This window comes from Rhinolophus ferrumequinum, chromosome 11 (genome assembly GCF_004115265.2).
Source record: "Rhinolophus ferrumequinum isolate MPI-CBG mRhiFer1 chromosome 11, mRhiFer1_v1.p, whole genome shotgun sequence".
Taxonomy (NCBI): domain Eukaryota; kingdom Metazoa; phylum Chordata; class Mammalia; order Chiroptera; family Rhinolophidae; genus Rhinolophus; species Rhinolophus ferrumequinum.
In genome coordinates this window covers 86,622,183-86,647,051 of record NC_046294.1, presented here as the reverse complement: position 1 = coordinate 86,647,051, position 24,869 = coordinate 86,622,183, and the positions used below count along the sequence as shown (strand labels likewise).

The following is a 24,869-nucleotide window of genomic DNA, read 5'->3' as shown; positions in this document are numbered from 1 at the left end:
CCGGGTGGCCAATAAGTGGGGGAGCTGGCGTCTGAGGATGAGGGAGCTGCACAGAGTGCTCCTTCAGTCCTGGCGTGGGAGAGCCCAGGGACATGGGGCACTGGGTCTGGGATTCCAGCATAGGACGGGTCCGTCTGAAGAGAGGAGCACATTGCAACGGGGCAGTCGAAGCCCGGGAGGGGGAAATCAATGAAATTGATCCCTGTAGGCAACCTGGTTTCTAGGAACAGGGTGTAGAGGGTGCGAGGAAGTCTCTTGGGAGCAGAATCCTGAACTTGGGGCTGCTCATATGAGTCCTCTTGTTCCTTGGCACCTAAGAGCCGTAAAGATATGCCTAGCAATTGAAGGAGGTTAAGATCGGCTTTCAGGGGGTATTTACGGTTCCTGTCCGGGAAGCCTGGGATAGGCGGGTGAGGGTAAAGAACTGCTCTTCCAGAGGGGAAGGAGGAAGTGGTGGTCAGGTTTCTCTTCTCTTCCAGAAATCGCTGGAATCGACTGAGACTGAAGGAGCCTGCCTAGATGGGCCACTACCTGGCTAACACGATTTTGTTTTACTTAGAAAGGTATGCAGACTGGCAGAGTCACCTGAATATCGTGGGACAATGGAGGCTGCTGGAGGGCAGGGAGGCATTTGAGAGGAAATATGCCTAGGAACCTAGAATACAAAGAGAGAAGGGGATGTGGAATGCAGAATGTTGGAGGGAGAGGGAAGGTGGCGTGAGTTCACGTCTCCCTTTCCAAAGAGACTTTGGTAAAACTCCCATTTTTCTGTGATGTTTTGTGTCAGTTCCATTTCGGGGTGTGTGTTTGGGTACTGAGCTTTGCCTCAGAGTGACTCTGAGGAGCGCAGCCACCAGTTAGCACGCGCATGTTCTGCCACCTATTCACTCGTTCCTGTTCCCACGGTTGCCCATTAGTTAGTTCTAATTTGGCCCTTCCATCAAACCATGGATGACAGTCCCAGGTTTGGAGCCTGAGCCCTCTCTTCCAAGCCAACCTCCTCAGTTAGTGACTAAGGGTAGCCCTTCAGTGCTGCTTTCCAGCCATTTCTTCTCCTCCTGTTGCCCACTTGCCCTTTGTGCCTGTTCAGTTTTGTTTCCATTCTCAGGTTTTCCCCATTTCCCTTGCCTCCTGCCTACTCTTATTTCCCCGGTATCCTTCAGATACAGAAATTAGGAAGTTAGCTACCACCTGGACTGCTAGGAAACAATGCTACCTATTTTTTCAAGAAGGGTTTTCGGTAACAGCTCAAACCCTCTTCTTGGCCTCTAGAAGAAAAAAGAAAAGAGGGTGGTATGATGGTTAGGACAAGAAGTAGAGTTTCTGGGTTTTGTACTGATTTGACTTTACCGTACCAGTTCTGTTCCAGCCTATGACCTATTTCAGACACCTGGAAATGATACTTGATGATTGGCCAGTTTCTCTGGTTTCAGGTCCTGGAGTTCAGGGCTAGCCTCTGTGTTCCACGGGGTTTGGGAGGACATCATTTCTTCTTTCCTTGGGGTCCACAGGTCTGCAGTCTGTGCTCAGAGTCAACACAACTCACAGTGAAAGTGATGCCTTTTCTCCAGTGGCACAGAATGAGCGTGAGGTGGTTAGCCAGACCAGGAGCTCAACTGCTCATAGAGTCCAGGTGGGAATGGGGCCCAACTGAGGGGTGTTAGCCCTGAGGACAACTAGAATGACAAGACAGCTGGAGGAAGATTTTTGTCCCCTCTAAATAAGGGAGGAGAGTCTCTCCTAAAGAACAGTCATGGTTCTGCCAGTCATTTGTGGGAGTGGTAGGACTTGGGAGCCCTTTTCATGGCAACAGTGGGAGAGAGCAGCATGGTGTCGGTTAGCAACTGGACGTGCTGCTCGATTGTCTAGTGAGGTGGGGACTGGCCCATGACTCCATGGAGGTGCCCACTGGGTTTGGTACTGGCCTGCACTCCACCTGGGGCTTATCCCTGTTGGGCAGGGATAAACATGAATAAAAAGACAGAATCACACATTTCATAATTTAAAAGGAGCGGATTGGGGGTTTCCACTTGTAGTACACTGATAGCCCAGTGTCCCTCTCCGGTTACTGTAATTATCAGCTCTTTTATCTTTCATGTCCTTTCTCTTTGCAGCCTACTGCTCTGATGCCGAAGGGGAGGCACAAAGTACCACACTTGGATGCCCCCCTGGGCCTGCTTACCTGCCTCTGGCTGGAATTAGCCGGGCTTTTCTTACTGGTTCCCTGGGTTATGGGCCTGGAAGGGACAGGTGGGCCTGGGGCCCAGGGTCCAGGGGGTCTAAGCTGGGCTGTGCATCTGGAAAGCCCGGAAGGCAAGAGGGAGGAAGAGACTCTGGGGCAGCAGGCAGATGCCTTGGCCCACGCAGCAGGGCTGGTGAATGCTGGACGCATCGGGCAGCTTTGGGGGCACTACCTCTTTGTCCAGCCAGCTGGGCACTGGCAGGACCAGCAGGTGGAGATCATCCGGCAGCAGGCAGAGGCCGTGTTAGCCAGACATGAAGCTGTGCGCTGGCACTCAGAGCAGAAGCTGCTAAAGCGAGCCAAGCGCAGCGTCCACTTCAATGACCCCAAATACCCACAGCAGTGGCACCTGGTAAGTCCAGCCCTGCAGTTTTCAGCTTTAGATGGATCGGTTCTGGGTATCCAATTCTTTAGTGGGCTTTTGGCTGTATTACTTTTCGGTCGCCCCCATCCTTTGCCTGAAGAGACGTTTCTGTGGGCTTTGGTGGCCTTCTTCCTCAGGCTCCGTGTTCCTAGTGCTCACTTCTAGAGAGCCAGTGAGTGCAGTGGTTAGGGCATGGGTGCTGGGGCCAGGCTGCTTGGGCTCAGATTCCAGCTCTGCCACTTACCAGCATGTGCCTGTGGGCAAGCTGCTTAACCTCTCTGTGCCTCAGTTTCCGTCTCTGTAAAATGGAGATTATAATAGTACCTACCTTGTAGAGGTAGTTAGAATAAGTGAGTTAACATATGTATGCCTGACACATGGTAAACACTATAAGTGTTAACTACTAACGTTATATAATGTTAATATAATATACATCATATGGCATAATAATTGTACTTTCCAACCTTAACCCTAGCTACCATTTCATCTTTATTGCCGGTGAATGCTGCCAAGCTTTCCTGGAGACCTAGACTGTGGCATAGCTCTCACTTGTCCCTCCTTGGCTCCAGCCCCATCTGGACCTATTGGTCCACAACCTCTGGCTCTTTGATGGCAGCCAAGAGTAAAAAAGGGTATAACTTATAGCTCTGTGGGCTATGCTGTGTGTCACTGGATTCCCAAGACTTTGAGACAGTTCCTGAGCCTGTCTCTCCTCCAGAATAACCGGCGGAGCCCCGGCAAGGACATCAACGTGACGGGTGTCTGGGAACGCAACGTAACTGGGCGAGGGGTGACTGTGGTGGTAGTGGACGATGGAGTGGAGCATACCGTCCAGGACATTGCACCCAACTATGTGAGTGACCCTGGAATGACCCTTCCCCCCCCAGGTCTTACCTCCTTGATATTGCCTCAGGCTTGTCCCTTTCCTTAGAGGTCACTGGGGCAAACAAAAGGGCTTGGCAGGTGCCATGGTATTCTTCAACTTCTTCCTCAGCCAGCATTCCAGATTGGCAGTTAAGACACAGTGAGTGGCTTCCGCCTCAGCAGGAGAGGATCCCAGGTGACACTTCCTGGTTCCTGTTGCCGCTCCCTGTCCTGGGGAGGCAGGAGAGGAGTGGCCCCTGTCAGCAACTTCCTTCTCCACACAGGTTCTGAGCACCTTCCTCTCTGGACAGCCTGGCCTTTAGGTAGCCCTAACTCCTCTGTATCCCAGGTTTCCCGAGTCGTGGAGCAGTTCCCTGGGTACATCTCTGTAATGGGCAAGAGAGAAGTTTGCTGCGAGCGATAGCACTTCGCAGTTTGGCCCCAGTGTGGCCTGTCCTCATTGTCTTGTAGCCCGTGTGGTTTGCAGAGAGAGCTAGGCCTGCTGCCCAGTCCCCCTCTCTTCCTGAGCTCCAAGACCTGACCTCTTACAACAGTGGATGACCACCTCTTGCCCCCCCAATGTTGCAGAGCCCTGAGGGCAGCTATGACCTCAACTCTAATGACCCTGACCCCATGCCCCACCCGGATGTGGAGAATGGCAATCACCATGGCACACGATGTGCAGGAGAAATTGCTGCGGTGCCCAACAACAGCTTCTGTGCGGTGGGAGTGGCATATGGGAGCCGCATAGCAGGTACCTTCCAGCTTAGCCTCAGTAGGTTTATTCTGGGACGGCAGTCTTCATCCCCTGTCCTACCCCCCGAATTCTGGACTGTCTTTATGTGTCAACACACATAGAACAAAGGATAAGCTTATAATAGGTGTCTGTAGGACAAATCAGTTCATTGATTTTTTTTTCAGTGCAATAGTGTCTCAGACATGCTTTTAGCAGCAAATCCCACCATGTAAAACAGACAAACGGCAATGCTCTTGATGTGGGACGGAGGCCTCAAGCCCCACCCACTCAGTCGTCTCTTCCCTCTTGCTAATCTTGGTTATGCCCCATCAGTGACTCAGCTCATTGCGATGGTCCCGCCTTTACTTATTTGTGTTATACAAAACACCTTCCCATCTGCCTTCCTCCTTGACCCCACATGTCTCTGGAGGCTCTTCTGTCTCCCAGCTCTCCAGCTCCCAGGCCTTGTGATGGTCACTCTCCATTCTCCATCCTTTCAAGAGAGCTGAGCAGCTCCGCCCCTGACGGAGGGTTGTTTATGACTCCTTCACCTCTCAGTCTTTCTGTCAAGGGAGAAGGTGAAAGGAATGAATAGGGAAGCCCTCCCCATGATTCTTCATAAATGCTTGGAACCCACAAATTGAATAGATTGGCTGTATTCTTCTTAACCTCCAGCAGAGGGCAACAGCCCTCTCTGTGAGTGAGGCTGCAGAGGGAGCCAGAAACCAACCTTCAGGGTCCAAGTCCCTTCCGAAAGCTCCATTTGTCCCTCCGTAGTCACCAGGATGTGACCTACCCCATTTTAAAGGGTGAAATTAGGCCTCCATGAGAGTAATTCATAGCAATGAGTACCATTTATTGAGCAGTTTCTATGTAGCAAGCCCCACACCGATGTTTTACATGATTTAAGGATGCAAATGAGAAGGGAAACTTGGCTGCCTACATCCCAGCCTGTGCCTCTTCCAGCCAGAACCCACGATCCTTAAAGTCTAAGATTTAGCATTATGTTGAAAAATATTTCTGGACAGGGACATACAAATGGTATAATAAAACACACGAGTGCTTAGAGGGAGAAGTAAGTCTCCACATGCAGCTCCCCCCACCCAGTTCCCCATCTAGGGAACGAGCGCTGTTGAGCTAATGTGGCCTTACTGCCTAGGTATCCGGTTACTAGATGGACCCCTCACGGACAGCATGGAGGCCGTGGCATTCAACAAGCACTATCAAATCAATGACATCTACAGTTGCAGGTGAGGCAGAACCAGGAACAGGTGACAGGGCAAGACGCTGGGACACCTGGGATGAATTCTCCAACAAAAAAAACAGCAAAATGGGCTGACTCGGGCAGGGCCCCGCAGGGATCTTCCCACTGGGTTCAGCCTGTAAGTCCATTACCTTCATTTCTCCAGATCTCTAGCCACTGGGGTCTCACTCTGAAGGCCCGTGTCACCCCAGTAGTCAAGTTGCCATGGGAGGAGTGCTCCAGGCTGCCCCATGTTTATTTGTTTAATAAACTCATAAAGCCTCTGGGAGAAAGTGGGCTTTCCTGTCAACCACAGCTCATCTCAAGGCCCAGCACCAATGCCTTCTACCCCGTGCGCATAAATGCCCCTGCAGCCTCAGGTTACGGCTGTGGTGTGGGCGCCGGTGTGGGGGAGGGAACTTTGGGCTTGGGCTTCCCCCCTGGTACTGCTGGCACCTGTTCTTCCCCCTCACCAGTACCTCCCTTAAATCCATGACATCATCCGCAATGTACATTTCCTCTTAGAGAAAGAATAGAGAACTCCTCCGACCCAAGACCTTACACAGATTGAGTACTTCCTCCGTGAGTGCTCGTCCATCGAGCCTAGTAATAGATCCCTAGATCAGGAGAGGATGGCCCCCATCCCTCTCTAACACTAGATACTGTCTCCTGCTCCCTGGGACCTGAGAAAGGATTTTTAGGAGCCGGTTAAAGTAGTCCTAAATTAGGCAAGTTTCCAAGGAAAAGAACCTTAGCACATACTTCTGTTTTCCACTTGGGAGTGGGGGCTGGACCTTTGAACCCTATGTCCTTTAATCATGGGAGTCCTGCTGGAACCCTTTGGAGGAGAGTAAGAAGGTGGCCAGCTGAAACTGGGGCCTGGGTGGGCAGCCCCAGCCTGGCTCTGGCTCTTCCTTCTGGGTATTTCTCAACAGCTGGGGACCAGATGATGATGGGAAGACAGTGGACGGCCCCCATCAGCTTGGAAAGGTACCTGTGAACTGCATGAAGACTTTAGGAGACCCAGTTCCTAGAGGAATTCTACAAGTCACTCCCTCTCCAGCCCCACCCCCGTTTGCAGTGCCAGCCCTATGCCATCTAGCCCTGCCACCTCCTTTTGGGAAGAGCACTTCTAACTGGAGATGGGCGAGTGTGGGAGGCACGAGTTCTGAGAGAGAGAAATGGAACAGGGCTCTGAGATCGCTTCCCTTTGATTTTGTGCTTGGTTCCCCATTCCTGGCCCCACCATTTCTGATAAGTAGAGTACATCCATCTCAACTAACAGCTTCCTCCCCCTCTCGAGTCCATCTTTAAATCTCTTTCTCCCGTGCCCAGTGCCTTTGGGCTTTTTTCCTTTCCTTTCTAGAAAGGGAGGAGAGGACAGCTGGTATGGGAGGTAGAGGTCTATGAGTTTCTCAGGTGATCCCCGGGTGTTTTTGCTCTTCAGGCTGCCTTGCAACATGGAGTGATGGCTGGCCGCCAGGGCTTTGGGAGCATCTTTGTGGTAGCCAGTGGCAATGGGGGCCAGCACAACGACAACTGCAACTACGATGGCTACGCCAACTCCATCTACACAGTCACCATAGGTAGCGACCTTGTGGTTCCACGTGTGTGTGTGTGTGTGTGTGTGTGTGTGTCACACAGTGGTGAGGGGATGATGTCTGTTGGTGCCCTGGCTTCAGTGTGGCTAAGTGTGTGAGCACGGGCTTCTCTTCAGGCTCAGATCGTTAGGAGGGACTAGCCCTGCTCTTAGAGGACCTCAGGATTTCCTTAGAAGTCACCATAGCCTGGGACACTTTCAGCCCAGCATCTGGAGGTACCCACCCAGCTCCACCTGCTACAACTGGTTAGGCCTCTGCTCCGGCCTCTCTTTTCAGGGGCCACTTACCATAGCGTTTACCATCCCAGTTGTATTTATTTACTCACCTGAGTTCCTCCCTGGCTATAATCTCCTTGAGATCAGGTCTGGCCTTTTGGGCATGGCCCCAGTGCTCACACAGTGTGTGACTCGCAGTAGGTAATTAATAAATGCTGAGCAAAATGAAGGTGTGAATGGATGAGTGGGTATGGAGGTGAAATGCCCCCGGTTTTACCCTGGAGCAAGCCTATTGAAAGAGTGATATTTAGGGCACAGACATCCTCTGCCACTTGAGGTTGCCCGCTCAGGTGAGGCGTGTGGGCACTCAGAGGCACTTGGGCCACCCAGGTCATTTTTTAAATTCAAAACAGTCTCCCAGCTGGTGAGTCACAGGGAACTCGGCTCCTATTTCCCCTGCTCTGTCCCCAGGTGCCGTGGATGAGGAGGGACGGATGCCTTTCTATGCTGAGGAGTGTGCCTCCATGCTGGCCGTCACCTTCAGTGGTGGGGACAAGATGCTCCGGAGCATTGTGAGTGCCTCCTGGGCCCCCACTCAGGATCCCTGGCCCACAGTACTTCTCTCAGGCAGCATAACTTTTGTTTCTCTGCTTCCCTGTCCTGCCCTCGGACTCGTCTTCCCTAACAGATCTGTATCTCTAAGGGGGTACCACTGTTGGAAGAATGGAGCTGAGGACTGTAAATAAATCTGTGAAAATGGTTTTTAGCTTCAAACTTTTCACTTACAAATTTACATGTTATTAGAGGAACTGCTAAGCATCACGTTGATTAAAGAACTTCTTTAAAATGTCTTCCTTTGGTAGAATTTGGGCTTTGGCTAATTTCCGAGGGATTAAAACAACAAATCATCATTCCATAGCTGTTCAGCTCTTATGTAAATACTGTGAGTTCTGGTCATGTTTATCAGCCGGAGTAAAGTTAGTGGCTGTCTTTATGGGATGGGTGGGATAAGGAATCGGGAATGTCTCTGTTAGCCCAAGAGACAGCTCTTTCCTGGGAGCTAGAATTGCAAACGAGAGATTGGAGCAAGGGAGTGGAGCTCCTCAAGCTATGGGAATCTTTTAAAGAATTCAGGGTCTAGGGACTGCACCCAGCTGGCTGAGCTCCATCCCAGCAACTTCAAGCCGTGTCTCTGGGCCATCATCAGAGAGCTCCCTGCCGGTCCCTGCCGCCCATAATAGAGTAATATGGGGCCAGGGCTCCAGGCGAGAGCTGGACTAGAGCCAGGTGGTATCAGATTTCTCCAGTGGCTGGGGTGGGGAGGTCTCTATGGGGCCATTGGGAATTAGGCTGCTTTGTCTCCTGCTGGGTCAAATTCATTTTCCAAAACTGAAATTTTGTTTTGCCAGTAAATGACTTCTGGTCAACAAAATGTTCCAAGGCTCTGTGCCAGTTGATCCCTAGCCCCCCCGCCCCTGGCCCCGGGGAGAAGAGAAAAGAGAGTAGACTAAAGTAAAAGAGCAAGAGAGGCTTTGCTCAGCAGACAGACAGGGATCTGGGTGCAGAGGGTACCACCCTCCTCCACTCCCACAGGGGGTGGGCTAGGAGGAAGAGCAGGAACAAGCTGTGCTCTTCACGCCCTGGCAGAACTCTTAGGAATCGACTCATCCTGGCCCCACCGGGGACCAGGGGCTCCCCAGACATAATTGTCAGTCTTGCTCTGAGGGGCCTGGCTTTTCTCCTAACTCAAGTCCACTTTGTACCGCCACCACCACCTTCTATTGGAACAGGAACTTGTCCAGAAATGAAAGAGTTCGTTTTGCCAAGTTCCCATCTTTGGCATGTCCTTGCCTTGGAAACCTCCTGTTACCAGTTTCTGTTCAGTGACCAGCTTGGTGGAGCTGTCTTCCTGAGGGCAGGGTGTGGAGTCACATGCTGACCACCCTTTGGCTGCCAGGAGCTCCTGCCACCATAGGCGAGTCCACGGGCCTCACAGCTGCACATTGGACTGTCACTGTGAGGCTGTTTCCTTAACAGGAAAAAAATCAGTCTGCTCTCTGGCACAGACCAGGCTTCCTACTCTCATTGAGAGTACAACTTGGAGAGTTTTTTTCTCTTCTTCTGGGTGTGCATGGTGTCTGAGTGAAAATTACATCTCTTGGCAGCTGCTGTAACAGTTGGAGGGCAGCAGTGAGTACAATGGAGAAAGGGCAGCTCTTGGCAGAAGTTAGGACCCCGGTATCTGACCCAGAAGAGAAGTTTGGAAGAAAAACATTCTCTGGTCTTAACATTGCTCCATCCAAACTGCCAGTAGTGGAGTGGATTGACGCGGGGCCCTCCTCAGCTAAACCCTTTGTGGCTCCAGGGTTGATGAGAGCATAAAAAGAACTTGATGCCAGACAGATGCCATCTCTCCCCTGCAGGCACCTCTCCTCCTCCACACCCCCACTTTCACCCTTCACTCAGAACCGTAGGTAGAGAAAGGGGGACTCGTAGAAACCACAGTGAGGCACCAGGCCCAAAGCAGAGAGGCAGCTCACTCTGTCGATTGCCACAGGCCGGGTAGACAGGCAGTGTGGACACTAAGGCCACGCCAAGCCCACGGGGTGGGCAAGGGGACACACTCCCTTGGGTCGCACTGATGTCAGTCCAGCCCCTTATTGCCGAGCTGCCAAGTTAGATTTCCTTGAATGGTGCTGTCACTGTTGTCCCAGCTCCAGCTGGACCGAGGAGCTCCCTGGCCACTGCCTCTGTCTAGCATGATTTCGGGGTCTGGAGGGTTGGGACTAGTGGTTAGGGTGGAGAGTTTGGGAATGGGTTATTAGAGCAGCAGGAGTCAGGAAACTCTCCTCTGCCTGAAGGCCTCTCCCACGGCTCCATCTGCTCCCCCCACAACCAGACGCTCACACGTAACTCTTTAATTTGTATTCTTTCTCAGCTCTCCAGAGATTGTCTTGTGAGGCCTAGGATTAAGGATCTCCTTTGTCCTGACCTGCTGGTGGGCCTCCCTCTGGTCAAAGATTTAGCTCTCATAAAGGAAGGGCCCTCCTGAGAGACTTGTTCTGAGGACAAGTCTGTACCCCACCCTCCACAGCACCTGTGAGCGCAGTCTCTAACCCGAGGCCCCTCTCCTCCACACCACTTCCCAGGTGACCACTGACTGGGACCTTCAGAAGGGCACAGGCTGCACTGAGGGCCACACCGGGACCTCAGCTGCAGCCCCCCTGGCCGCTGGCATGATCGCCCTCATGCTGCAGGTGCGGCCCTGCCTCACGTGGCGTGACGTCCAGCACATCATCGTCTTCACGGCCACTCAGGTGAGACCCCAGCTGGAAGACAGACGGTCGGCCCCACCCACCCCTGGTTTCCGGTGCCAAGGACTTTAGATTTTAAACGTTAGGCTCCAAATCCCTTTCAGAGTTGCATGTGTATAGAAAAGGAGTGGGGATCCCAAGACCGCAGACCTCCCCTCTTATGTACCTATTCTGCTGATGCCATTTTACCTGCAGAGGAGGTCTCTCTGGAGCCTGGGACTCCTGGCTCCCTCTCTAGAAGCAGGCCATTGGAGTGGTGACATCATGGGGCTTTGACCTTTTGTCCCAGCTTTCTTTGGGGAATCTGTTCTCAGTGGGAGAGTCTGGATTGGATCAACCAGCAAGGCAAGCAGGGAAGCCAGAGTTAGGTTGTTGAGATTACATTGGAAATCCAAGGGACTAACCAGGACCTCTGTCCTCTCAGTATGAGGATCGCCGTGCAGATTGGGTCACCAACGAGGCAGGCTTCAGCCACAGCCACCAGCATGGATTCGGCCTGCTCAATGCTTGGAGACTCGTTAATGCAGCCAAGGTGAACAGGTGTTGACAGGGCAGGGAGCCCTGCATAGAGTGACCAAGGGAGGGGCCAATGCCTAAACCACTGTTTGGCGCGTTGTGAGCGCTTAGTGTTCATTTACCTTCATCCCAGCTGAGACCCATTTTATAAATGAAGAACCGGGCTCAGCACTATAATTGAAGTTTCCAAACGTTTTGTAGGGAGTAAATTGGGACCTGAGTATAGCTTGGGACTATCAGGGTGCTCTGGTTCTCGTCTTCCAACCTGAGCACAGCCGTGTCCTCTGGCTCCTTGATTTGGTTCCATAGGGAGCACTTCAGGGTGTCAGCAGGAGCCTCAGAAGTGAAAGAAGGTGATTCGGAGAGTAAAAATAGAGAGCTGGGCCCTAAAGATCAAGTTAGAGCGAGATCAGTCTTGTTTGTTCATCCACCCCTTCCCCCCCACTTTCCTTTACCAGATCTGGACATCTGTCCCTTACTTAGCTTCCTACGTGAGCCCTGTGCTAAAAGAGAACAAGGCTATCCCGCTGTCCCCCAACTCACTGGAGGTGCTGTGGAATGGTAAGTAGTCAGCAGAAAGGGGGTTAATCTGGGCTTGAGGTTTGGGGCGGGGTGATGGGGAACTCATCCTCCCTGGGTTCTACCCTGTTCCTTTAGGAGCTGAGCTCCAGCCAAACCTGTGGAGTTTTCTTTGACCATTTTAGGACATGTTGCTGCTTCTGAGTTGGCTGCCCCCCTGGCTGCTTAAACAAGCCCTTTCTCCAGAGTTACTAGTAGTGAGAAGGAGCTGCTGAGCAACTGATTAGAAAGGCTGGTGGGGGGAGTGGGATTGGGACTGGGGGAGACTAGGCAAGAGCTGAAAGATGTTCCTTTGACTTCCATGCTGAGAACTTTCCAGACAATTCTCTTCATCCCAGATGGCCTTTGGGTGAAGTAAAGGATTTGGGAATGTCTTCCTTTGATTCTCAGCCTTGTCTAAAACAGAAAGAGTCACATGGGGTCTGTTGGGGTGGGACAGGGGAGAATGTGAACGTCTCCCTAGACTGTAGTTGCCAGTCTGCCACCACCTGCATTGCACCCAGCGCCACTGGGGTTGTCTGAGGTCTGTAAGTCAGAGACGTGGTTTTGTGTTGAGCAAAGAGGTTGAGTCCCTTCCCAGAGAAGAGGGAAGCTGGGCCGGGAAATTTATGCTAAAGGATCATCTGTCTGCAGATTTCCCAGAGTTCCCACATGAGGGTTTCCCTACCTCTGGCTCCTTGGGGGATTTTTTTTTCCCCTTGAGAAAATTTGACAGTTATTTGCTATTTTTTTGTGGAGATTGAAGCATGTCATGTTTTGTGCCCAAACTAGAACTCCAGTCTCACTTTTTCCATCCATGTAGGAAGTGATCAAACCAGAGCAATGACAAGAGGAAGAATGGCGAAAGAAGGGAGCTCAGAAAGGAAGGTCGGGGCAGCTACCCTCGGGTGGAGGCGTCACTGGGCAGAGTCCGTTGTCTCTCTCCCTAAGCATGTCCAGTGCTTGCCCACCTGTCGGTGGAAGGAAATCATGGGCGCCGTTCACTGAATTTTCCGTAAAAGGAATGCTGTCTCAGAAAGGGCAAGAAGCATCGCCCAAGGCAGAGAAGTTAAGGAGCAGTCCCAGGAATGCAGATGAGTCGGAACCCCCAGGCTTTGCCTTAGAAACTCCTGTGTCTTAGAGATAGTGAGCCTTTTAACTTTTACTTCCCTCCCAGGACCGCTTCCTATTATTTAAGTAAAAAAGTAACCCACAGTCACACCTGTCAAATGAGGGGTCCGCTTAGGAGAGTATTCGGGCCCTTCTAGCTTTGTCATCCTGTTTCCTACTAACTAGGGATGTTGCCCCAGCATGTCTGACAAACTTCCGTAGGCATAGAGGCATCTGGCACTGCTTGTTTGTCACTAGGAAGCATGAAAAAGGACAGATTGTCCTGGGTAGAGGAGCCTGAGAGGTGGGATAGTGGAGAGAGAGGGTGAAGCCGAGGGAGGGGAGACTAGGAGTTTTGCTAGTGGAGCCTGTCATCAGTTTGCAGGCAGGCAGGCAGGACTCTGCTACAACTTCTGGGATCGGCAAAGATGTCTTCCCCTCTGTTGGGACTTACCCCCTGAGTAGACAGAACAGAAGGCACAAACTTGTGGAAACTGAATTTTTTGTAAGGTGGAGGGAGCTGAACATTGCTGAGACAGAAGAGGTGGTAAAATACCACTAAGACGATAGAGCAGTGGTGTCCAATAGAACTTTCTCTGATGATGGAAGTGTTCTCTGTCTGTGCTGCTAAGTTCGGTGGCTGCTAGACATCTGAGGACACTGAACACTTGAAATGTAGCTAGTGTGACTGAGGAACTACATTTTTATTTTATTATAATTAAATTTAAATGCACATGTGGCTAGTAGCTATCATATTGGGCAGTGCAGTTTGAGAGCAAGACAAGTTTTTATTCCTCCCCGTTGGCAGGAGGATATGGGGGAAAAGATTGGTGCCCCTGGGTTCCTTTAGATCTGACTCCAGGGCTGAACTAGAGGGTAAGAGGGAGAGAGGGGTTTGAGAAGATTGTCTAAAATACGAGAGAACCTGTGTGTGTTTATAGAAGATTCCTAAACACCACTTGCACTTACCCTTTTCTCCTTATTTGCAGTCTGAGTATGTGGCTAACCTTCTGCCTAGGCAGTGAATCCTGTTCCTTCACTTCTCCACCTCTTACCTCTCCAACCCAGTCTTCCCCTCTCCACTGATTCTTCCTTTTGCCTTCAGACATCCTCGGTTCACCTATGAGGAAACAAATTAAAGTCCCTGCCACCCTGCAACCTGTAACCTTTGCAAACGAATTATCTAAAGCAATTGCTTGCTTTTTCACACACTCTCTTGACCAGTGACACCTTCCTTCATTACTCACGGTGCCCCTTTTGGTCAGGTCTGGGGCTGGTTCAGAGTTCTTCCCTCCTGATCTTCTTGTTGCTTCAACCCTATTAACGAGGTCTTGGGAGCAGCCTCTCTCCGGCGTCTATGACCTCCTTGCTCCATAACCTCTTCCAGCTTCTCGGCCCGAGGTACTTGTTTTCTGCTGTGCTGCTCACACTGCTCCCAGCTGTGAGCACCTCCTGTACTCATTGGTGGTTCTTCATCCTCCCTCAACATCTTCTTCCTCTACAGCGCAGCTGGTTTTAGGACTTCAGCTACCACTTCTCTCCACCACCCCCACCCGAATGATTCCTAGATCGAAATCTTACTCTGAAGGATAGAGATTTTCGTAGCTTTCACAAGATTATGGGCAAATAAAGCCCTGGGATCCGCTGGCCAGAGAGTGAGAGTTGAGGAAAAAAACAACTTCCCAAAGGCCAAATAATAATAATAAGCTGATGATCGTCAACTAAGACTTGAGTGCTTTTTATGTGCTAAACACTGTTCTAAGAATAACTCATTTAATTCTAGTAAAATAATTCGAGTGTTCTCACATGTACGGCCACCAGTCCCTATATGGACCAATAAGAAAATGCACGTAGCACGCCGCTGTGTGTGCGTGCTAACAGACAAGCACTCACAGGGCTCTTTTTACATCCCATTTCATTCCATACTGTTCGGTGTTTCTATCAGCCCCTTCTCTGCTGTGTTAATGCTCTCCTCCAGTTGTGCCACAGATATTTTCCTTCATCTTCCCATTCCTAAATCATCGTGTGCTGTTGGCTATTCCACCAATACATTACATTGAACATGTAAATGATTTTAGATTTTATTTTCACCTCTTAAAAGCCAGCTTGCTTTCCAAGTTTCCCCCATTTCTGTCAGTGCCATTACCATTCGGTAGGCCCCCAAACTTGAAACTCTGGAGTTTTCAGTCCCTCTGTATCACTTGCCCCTCCCCCCCACCCCCTCCACCCCACCCCCGTCTTCCCTATCCTTTCCCCTGCAATTTAGTCTTCCCTGTATTTCCCTGAACGTCTCTTAATTGATTCATTCATTCATTCTACAAATATGTGAGTCCTACGTCATTCCAGGCACTGTATTAAGTTGTAGGGATTCAGAGATAAGACATGATTCCTGCTTTAAAAGAGCTCACAATCTGGTAGGGAAGACAGTCCAGTTTGCAGGAAGAGTGCGGTGTTATAAGCACGGGTGACACGGGTGTCAAAGGAGAGATGCCTCCTGCCACCGGGGAAGACAGGAGGGTTCTCATAGAAACTGGTGACTGACCTGAGTGTCATATAAACTAGCCAGGAGAAGAGGTAAAAAAACGGGGCATCCAGGCAGCAGGGGCAACATGTGCAGAGTCAGTGGAATCTTCAGGGAGCTGCAAGTCACGTGGTGTGGCTGGAGCATGGGGTGCGAGGGTCAGAGGAAGGTCTGGAACTGCAGGCGGCAGGGCCAGTAGAACTGTGTGCCCGGGAAGGAGTTTGGACTTTGTCCTGAAGTCTGTGGGGAGCCTTCGAGATAAATTGTCACCCACTGGCGTTAGCAGTAGGGGAGGAGGACAGCAGTCAAAGAGATTCTCAAGGCCTTACCTTTTAGAGATGCTTACTAAATCTTTATTCATGAAATGATCTGATGCCTGGGGAGTCCATTAGAAGAATCTGAGAAGGGGAAGAAGTAAGGATCAGTGATAAAACAAGATTGGCCACATACTGATAATTCCGTGTTTCCCTGAAAATAAGACCTAGCCGGACCATCAGCTCTAATGCATCTTTTGGAGCAAAAATAAATATAAAACCCAGTCTTACATAAGACCCAGTATTATATTATATTAGACCCGGTCTTATATTAAAATAAGACCGGGTCTTATATCAATTTTTGCTCCAAAAGACGCATTAGAGCTGATTGTCTGGCTAGGTCTTATTTTCAGGGAAACACGGTTATTGAAGTTAGTTGTCAAGAACATGTCTTCTACTTTTATGTATGTCTAAAATTTCCTATAATAAAAATTTATATATAAATGCGTATATAAGTATTTGTGTGTGTGTGTATATATAGATATATATACACATGTATATAGATATATATATATGTATATATATGTAAATTTTAACATATGAAAAGATTTCTAAGTTTTTATCTCGGGCAACTGGTTAGATGGTGATGCCATCAAATGATATTAAGAACCCAGAAGGAAGAACAGTTTAGAGCAAGGGCTACAGAGTGTCAAAAACTGAGGAAGAGAATTTTGGCTCTGCTGTGTTTTAGCCTTCGTGAGTCATCTAAAGATTATATCCCGGAAGCAGTTGAATAAATAAGTTAGAAGGTCTAGACTGGAGGTAATGATTTGTGAGTCACCAGCATATAAATGGAAGAAAAGGGTCTGGGAAAGAATGAGATCACCAGGGTTAGTGGGTAGACAAAGGATAAAAGAGGACCCAAGACACAGCCAGCATAAAAGGAGTGGCCAAAGGAAAGGAGCTCATGAAGAAAACAACTGAGAAGAGATGGCCTGAGAATAGGAGAAAATCAGGAGGATAGTATCACCGGAATTTAGGACAGTGACAATGAGAAAAGGAAAGGAGAAACAAGAGCTGAGGAGCATCCCTGGTTTTATCAAAGAAGCCATTGGTGACCTTGAAAAGAATTGTTTCAATGTATTCATAGGGGCACAAGCTAGATTGTAGTCGGTTGAATAATTAATGGGGACAGGAGAAGATTTCTGGTGAAAGATGGCAAATTGAACACATGCTTTTATCTTTGCCTTTTCTCAAAACCTCACCAAAATAAGAATAAAGGAATAATAATGGTATAAGCACAAGGATGAAGAGAATGAGAGAGGAAACCACAGCACGTGAGAGATTTCATCACGTTTTTGGAAGATGGAAATGAATGGAGAAGTGAGCAGGGCTAAGAAAATTGCATAGCAAATACCTGCAAGGGTGACACTGAGCAACAAGCCCCATCACGTCACAGAACCGCAAAGCCTCAGTTCTCAGAGGCCCCGTGTACTGGAGAGGACAGAGGAGGTATGAGACTCAAAACAGGGATCAATTAAGAGGTAGGCTCCCAGGGACCTTCTCCCATCCTTAGCAGCCAGAAGATGGTCCCTTCCTTATCCAGGCAGGAGTTGGGAAGTTCATTCTCCAGAACCAAGGACCCCAGGTACAGCAAAAGAGACAGGGAATGTACTGAGAGAGGGAGACCCTCCCAACAAGCAGCCACTCTGATCCCACGGCACTGGCAGGCAAGAGATTGGAAGATTCCTCTCTGGAGAAACAGAAGGACCCCTCATCGAGAGGTTTAGAGATACTGACATGTGGGCCCCGCCATGAAATAGTCCGGTCCCAGTCCAGTTAACTTTAGGGAATCCCACCAGTTGAAAAGCTCCACCTGTGGTTAGAGCTTCCAACTGGTTTTTGAAGATAATAGGGATCACTGTCCCTTTGAAATAATCTTCCAAATACCCCCCAATTTCTGAGAGAAATTATTTTCAATCGCTAAAACCCAGCCTAATAATCATATAGGAAAGTAGAATAAGGATGTTTTCAGACATACAAGTCTCATGCTCCATCTGTCTGAAAACTGCTAAAAGATGTGCTCCTCTGCAATGAAGGGGAAACGGAAAGAAAAAGGAGAAAGGAAGGGGAGGGAAGGAGAGAAAGGGGTGCAGAGAGAAAGGGAGAGGGCAAAGAGGGGAAGGAAGGTCCCAATCCAACAGCAGTGCAGCAGATAGGAATGGGACAGAAGGTTCCAGAGAGAGACTCTCCAGTGGGAAAATGGCATTGAGGGAGCCCCTGACTTGGTTGTTCATTTATAAAATCATGTTCAGAGAGATGAGGTGGTTCTTTGTGCAGTTTGGGAAGAAGTAGTGATAGGGGCATGAATTTAAGGAAACAAAAGGGCAGTTACTCCAGAGGGGAAAACAGCAAATTGTTCTGGAAATGAAATATAATCATTGAACACTACTTGGCTAAATTCCATATATTTATAAGGTCATTGTATGGTAAACAAAGTATTGATGTAACCAACTATTGTGATACAGTTATTTTGAAAAAGCAGAGGGGAGGACAAGGTGGGGAGAAGGTGTGGGCATATTAAATCCCTATCTGGTATAATCGAAAGTTGATAAATAATGCATAAAATTAATAAACCATGAAATAGCCATACATGCTTATTACTTAGAAATGTGAAGGTAGAAACAACTAAAGAAAACAACTAAAAGCAATAAAAAGTGTTTTCTTTTGGGTAGTGGATGACAAAGGTGGTGGGAACAGAGTAGTGAACTGCTTTTTTACCTTATAAGCACTCCAGAACCAATTTACTTTTAAAACCAAATACACTATACTGCTTTGATAGGGAGGAAAAAATGGTTTAGGATGAATGGGAGGGTAAGAAGTAGAGAGAGTAAATATAGACGTCTTTTTCAAGAAGTTTGACAGCAAAGGAAAGGAATAACGTCTAATACTGATGTAATCTTAATATTTACTGGGTACTGCTCTAAGCACTTTATGTGTATTAACTAATTTATCAGCTCTATGAAGTAGATACTGTTACTACCCCCATTTTACAGCTAAGGAAACTAATCCAATTCTCATAGCTAGCAAATGGCAGAGCTGGAATTTGAACTCAGGCTGGATGGCTCGAGTCCAAGCTCTTGACAGTAGGCAGAAGGAAGTGAAGAGTTGAGAAAGGGTTTATTTGCTTTTGTTTTTCATGTGTAATAGCAAATACGTAAGCAAAAAGATCCAGCCAAGAAAATGGATAATTGGGCTGATTCAGTTTTGGACTTTTGCCAGATTGTTACTGTGAAAGGGGAAAAGAAAGTACCGGGAACTTGAGAGTGTAAAAAAGAGTGTTGGGGAGATGAGCTGTGGGATCTTTGCCAGTTAGGAAAGAGGAACCTGATGGATTTCTTAAGAGCAAGAAAATAAAGGGGTCAGGAAGGGAGTGGGAAAGGTGGGAAGGACAAGAGGTTGCTTTCGTAGAAGGTACGATACTGGCTTGGAAGAGCTGACAGATGGAATTACAGAAAATACACCCATGCACACGTGCATACACAGAGAGTCTAGATGCATATTTACCAACATGTTATCAAAAGTTGTGGGAGCTTTTTTGTTTTCATTTTTGCTCAACTACTTTTCTAATTTGTCTTCAATTAATTTGTGTTTGCTTACATAAGAAAAGCCACAGTGACAGGTACTAAAGCATTCAGTCCAGGTAATGACAAGGACCAGGGTCTGCTCATGGGAGTGGGCACTCACGTGGGAGGGAGAAAGGTCTGTGGAGCTAAGGAGGTAAAGAAATGTGAAGTTACGACGTCAGAGAAGTAGACCCATGAACACTGGTGTCGTAGTAGGTGATGGGGGTGGCACTCTTCCATGAATACAGCAGGCCAGTAGGCACAGGGTCTGGGAAGGGACAGAGAGTGTCACAGAAAAGCTCATGCTTTTTTTTCCCTCTTCTTCAATCCTCATTATCCACACTCATACCACCTCAACCCCACAATAAGGCCGCAGCATTTTAGCTGGCCTCGTGTCACCTGTTTCTTCCTACTCCAATTCATCCTACCCAGAGCTGTTAAGAGTAACCTTCCATAAGCACTTAAAAAAACCAACAACTCCATCCTTGCTCAATAATCTGTAATAGCTCTTGGTTTGCTTGTTTAAGTTAAAGTTGTTATCACGTCGGATAGGTAGGTAATGTGCCAATGTCATAACAAGGCTTGAGGGAGGCACATGTCACACAAGAGTGTGAACCGCCAGTCATCCGTCACACTTATGACCTACAAAGGGATCTAAAATAAGTACTTACAGCCCTTCTCATCCTCGGTGCCTGCCCCAACTTTCAACACCTCTCTGGGCGTCTTCATCTGTGAGACAGAGAGGCTGCTCTCTACCCCGCCTGTGGCGATGAATTAGTTACTGGGGGAAAAGGTGCCTTAGAGAGAATTATTGCTCATTGCAACCTGATTTCTTAATATTACCAATTCAGTCTTCTACTTCAGGCATTTGTGTTTTTTAAACTTTTTATTTTGAAAGAACTGTAGATTCACAGGAGGTTGCAGCTAAATGTTCAGGAAAATTCCCGGTCCCCTCCTCCCGATGTTGATGTTTTAAACAATTATAATGCAACACGAAAAGCAAGAAAACGCCGTTGGTGCCACCCAGAGGGTCGGGCTGGCCTTCACCGCTCAGACACGCACTCGTGTCTGTGTGTGTGTGTGTGTGTGTGGGTGTGGGTGTCTGTACAGCTTTACCACATGTGTAGCCTTGTGTGACCACTAGCACGAGAAAGACCCAGCACAACACCATCCCCACAAGACTCCCCCTGTCATCCCCTTGTGGCCACACCCATCCCCTCGGCCCCATCCCTAAAGCCTGGCAACCACCAATCTGTCTCCACCTCTAGTTATGTTATTGGGGAATATTACGTAAATGAAATCATGTATTATGGATCCTTCTGATTTTGGCTTTTTCATTCAGCATAATTTCCCTGAAATTTATTCATTTCAGTAGTTTTTTTTAAAATTCTGTATTGCCTTCAATATGAAACTTGTTCATTTCCACCTCTGCCTTTGTACATGCCATTTTCCCTTCTAGAGCACACTCTAACAGCCCTTGCTACCGCCTGCATTCATTTCTTCTTCAGAGTCTCTCACTGCTGTGTGCCTAAACCCACCTGACTCATCTCTGTTCTGGTATCAGTAATGTATATCTCACGCCATCTCATTTTCCACTTGCAGGTAGAAGGCAGAGACCATGTCCAACTTATCTTTATATTCCCAGCATCTAGTACAGTGCCTGAAATATAGGAGGTACTCTGTAAATTATTTTTTGGGTAAATGAATGGTTGAAGTTGCTCCATTTGGTTCTTATATTGTATCTTCAGTTTGCGTTGTCTTCCCAACTAGACTGGAAACTCCTTGAAAGCAGCTACTACATCCCACTTATCCATGTACTCTTGGCCCCAGGCAGGGTTGCCGTGGTATTCATACATGGCTTCATTGAGCATGTACGTTGTGTATGTTGGGATGAAGTAAGGGCACAAGTGTTCGTGGGGCTGGTTTCCCAGCTGCCCAGCCTGACTTCCTATAGTCAGCAGGATGGACCTGGAGATGTCGGGGCTGAAGACCCTGGAGCATGTGGCAGTGACTGTCTCCATCACTCATCCGCGACGTGGCAGCTTGGAGCTGAAACTCTTTTGCCCCAGTGGCATGATGTCCCTGATCGGCGCCCCCCGCAGCATGGACTCGTAAGTACACCTGCCCGTGCCTTCTGAGCTCTCTATGCAATAAGGGCCTTTTCAAGGAAACGATACAGGAGAAATGGACACTGGCACTGCCCTAAGTTACCATGGCACTGGCTAGCCTTGGCAGCTGGCAGCCATTGATTACATGCTTTGTGCAAGTGCTTATAATGTGCTAAGCACTGCGCTTGCCATTTATTTTCTCTAATCCTTATAAGAACTATGCGGAGAAGACTTTCTAACCTACTTGTACAAATGAGGAAACAAGTCATGGAGCTAGTAAGTACCTGGGAAAGTAACACTAAACTTAGATCTGTCAGACTCCCCAGCCTGTGCACAACACATTGACACAAGTCCCGCATCCCATGAAATCCCAGGAGCAAGGACCCCTCGTGGCACCCTCCCAAATGGCTGTAGCTCAGGCGGGCAACAACTGCTACATTTTCATGGCTACTACAGTAAGAAAAGAATGTTTCTAGGCAAAACGGTCGGTTCCCCGCCCCGTGCCTTCCAGGTTTTCTACTCTGTTCTTTCCCCCAGGGATCCCAACGGCTTCAACGATTGGACCTTCTCCACGGTGCGGTGCTGGGGGGAGAGGGCACGGGGGATTTACAGACTCATCGTCAGGGACGTAGGTGAGCCTGCCCGCCCTCCCAGCAGGGCCCTGCCTTTCGTGATTGTCACCCGGTCGCTCCGGATCTCAGAGTCCCTCACAGAAATTGTCCCAGGTAGAATACATGGCGTTGCCATTGGACCAACAGGGTATATACCAACGATGCCCCATCCAAACAATGGGCATTGATATCTAAAATTGTTCATTTGTGCCACCTCTCATACTCCTTTGAGAAGTGACTGATCCATTTTTCCTCAGGATAGCAACAAAAATTCCTTGTTGAAATCACATTTCAAGTCCTTTCACATATAACCATCCTTTGGCCAGCCCAGGTAGGCAGGTAAGGGCAGGACTAATTTTCACCATTATTTTGGAAAAACTGAGGTCACACGGTATTTCTCTGGAGACCAGAAATTGAACCCAGCCCTCCCGTCTTCCGGTCAGTTAGGTATTCATTAGACCAGTGGTTTTCAAAACTTTAATTTAGTAGGAGGACATTTTTTTCCAAGCAAAATTCTAGTGAAACCCCAAAATATGAAATAGGTAAAGGCAAAACTTCTGTGCTGCAGAGTGCTACCTTTCAACCTCCCCGTTCCCGTCCCTGAGGACACCGTATGAGCCACGTCTGCAGAACCCTGGGGTCAGTGGGACACAGACAACTGCAGCAGACCACGTGGCCGAGTCCCTTTAGGTGGCAGGGCGGGCAGCCTGCTGTTTGCATGGCTGACAGAGGGGCATGGCTCACGGACTGCCCCACTTGCTGCCCTAGGAGATGAGATATTCCAAGCTGGCATCCTTCGTCAATGGCAGCTGACCCTATATGGCTCTGTGTGGAGTCCAGTAGACATCAGGGACAGACAAAGGTAGGTATAGACACATGTCAGAAGGAAGGCAACTCACGAGGGTTGGGGAAACAGGCCACTTAGGGAGCTCCCCTTCCGTGGGAACCCACAATGCACCCCTCCCCTTTGCTGTGGGGCTTCCCTCTCTTCAGCTCTAAGGTGGGAGGATGGGAGAGAGACCAGCTGGTACCAAGTTCAGTAGGGCATACCCCTGTCTCTTCTTCTCCACAGACTGTTAGAAGGTGCCATGAGTGGAAAGTACCTGCATGATGGCTTCACTCTGCCCTGCCCTCCTGGGCTGAAAATTCCGGAGGAAAATGGTTACACCATCACCCCTAACACCCTTAAGGTACTAGGGCCTTACTCACACTGCGGACAGGCAGGAGTGTCCTGGGGGAGTTAGTCCTTGGTGGGTGAAGAGGGGTGTGAAGGCCGGGGTCGCCCCCCTGCTGGTTAACTCTCAGAGGCATTCCTTGTGCACGTGTGGTGGGTGAGTGAGTGGTGCGGGGTGGGAGAGGCGGCCCTCGTACAGAGACTTTCCGAGCTCATTGTTCTGAGCTGAGAAAGGCTGCAGGCTTTGGGAAACTCCCTAATTCAAGTGGTGGACTTTTCCCCCAGACGCTGGTGCTGGTCGGCTGTTTTACCGTCTTCTGGACTGTTTACTACATGCTCGAAGTATACTTGAGCCAGAAGAATGTGGCCTCTCTCCCGGTTTGTAGGAATGGACCCTGCCATTGGCCCCAACGAAGCCGAAAAGCCAGGGAGGAGGGGACAGAACTAGAATCAGTGCCACTTTGCAACAGCAAGGATCCAGATGGAGTGGAGACAGAGAGGGAAGGCCCTTCCACCACCTCTGGTCTCCTTGCCCCAGACCTGCTGCATCAAGGGGACTGGAGCCTGTCTCAGAACCGGAGTGCCCTGGACTGCCCTCATCGGCACCTACCCCCAGACCTGTTGCAGGTGAAAGAGGAGCAGATTTGCTGACCCAGAGCCTGACAGACTCAACATCGGCGAGGCTCTCCCTTCCCCAAATTGGGGAAGCTTGGAAAACTGCTCCAAAGTCCCAGGAGCTCTGGGAGAAGGCAGTCCTGATGCTTACGTCTGGAATCCAGAGGCTACAGAGCACCCTCTGACTATGCTCAGGGAGGGCCAGGGTTTTTTTAAGGTACCAGTGGCAGAGGAATGGTGCCAGAGAGCAGTGTGGTGATAGCCACAGGATCTTCCTCGAACCGAACAGGAGCTTTCAGTGAGAAGGTCTTGGACAAGGGATTGTCCCCCATCCCCCATTAGGCAGGCCTCCATCCTCATTTCTCCTGGGCAAGCCCATGGTACAGGTCATAGGGGCCCCCACCCACGCGTGGGTGAGGAGATACCTGCCACGGCCAGAAGAGCATCTCAGCAGAAACATCACTGCCGTCACTTGGGAAGAGGGCGCAGGTGGAGGTTTAGAAGAGCCCCGGGATTTTCCTGTCCTCCTGATGACCCAGGACCTACAAACAGAGGACTTTTCCTCTCTGCCTCACCTTTCTGCCTAAGCCTTGGACATACTAGTACCGGCAGTCAGCCCTCCGCCCAGCACTCTTGCCCTGAAAGCAGCTGCCTCCATTATCTCTGATCAGAAGCCAACCATGAACACACCCCTGAATCCTTCCCCACCCCCACCTTTCATCCTGCAGGATCGGTACAATGCTCCTGGCAACACTAGGGATGGGCACGGCCCCCAGGCCTGTGCTGCTTCATAGGGAAGTCTGCGGAGCACTGGGACCGGTGCCAGCCACTGCCACCCAGCCCTGTGACCACAGTGTCCTCTGCAAAGTGCTCAGGGAAATGGCCTTGCCCACCAGAGGCCAGCTGTCTACCTGACAGGCTGTGACTCTTCCTTCCATTCTTGGCCCCCTCCCCTCTTCTGAGCTAGTTGATTGCTTTAAATTCTGTTTTTAACACTCAAGGTTTGGTTTTCTCTTTTCACAGCAACATTTTGTTGAATTATTTTCTGCACAGCCTTTCCAAAATAAAAACCTTCCACACAATTCTGCCATACCCATCTCCTTTCCTCTAATGCAAGTTTCCAAGTAGCTCCTCCTTCCTGTCAATCCCGGAGAGTTACTCTCCTCTTCCACAGCTGGGTCCTCTGAAAGAGCTGAA

General features: G+C 49.4%; 1 protein-coding gene and 1 pseudogene across 4 annotated transcripts; one reads left to right on the top strand and one right to left on the bottom strand.

The window, feature by feature from the left end:
• The first annotated feature begins 43 nt into the window (after positions 1 to 43).
• PCSK7 (proprotein convertase subtilisin/kexin type 7) lies at positions 44 to 24,847 on the top strand. Of its 4 annotated transcripts, none has more exons than XM_033121193.1 (17): positions 44 to 563; positions 1,512 to 1,633; positions 2,115 to 2,594; positions 3,325 to 3,459; positions 4,059 to 4,224; positions 5,366 to 5,456; positions 6,385 to 6,439; positions 6,897 to 7,035; positions 7,737 to 7,837; positions 10,415 to 10,582; positions 11,004 to 11,111; positions 11,554 to 11,656; positions 21,119 to 21,275; positions 21,810 to 21,904; positions 22,652 to 22,745; positions 22,956 to 23,073; positions 23,343 to 23,763. In XM_033121193.1, exons 3-17 carry the CDS (start codon positions 2,127 to 2,129, stop codon positions 23,706 to 23,708), a joined length of 2,364 nt encoding a protein of 787 aa, XP_032977084.1. In that variant the 5' UTR covers positions 44 to 563; positions 1,512 to 1,633; positions 2,115 to 2,126; the 3' UTR covers positions 23,709 to 23,763. The 4 variants fall into 4 exon arrangements, with proteins under 4 accessions (XP_032977084.1, XP_032977083.1, XP_032977086.1 ...); XM_033121191.1 differs by lacking the exon at positions 44 to 563 and adding an exon at positions 611 to 751 and having other exon boundaries at positions 23,343 to 24,847; XM_033121192.1 differs by lacking the exons at positions 44 to 563; positions 11,004 to 11,111 and adding an exon at positions 609 to 751 and having other exon boundaries at positions 23,343 to 24,847.
• LOC117031386 (uncharacterized) lies at positions 19,707 to 19,818 on the bottom strand (annotated as a pseudogene).
• Positions 24,848 to 24,869: the final 22 nt, after the last annotated feature.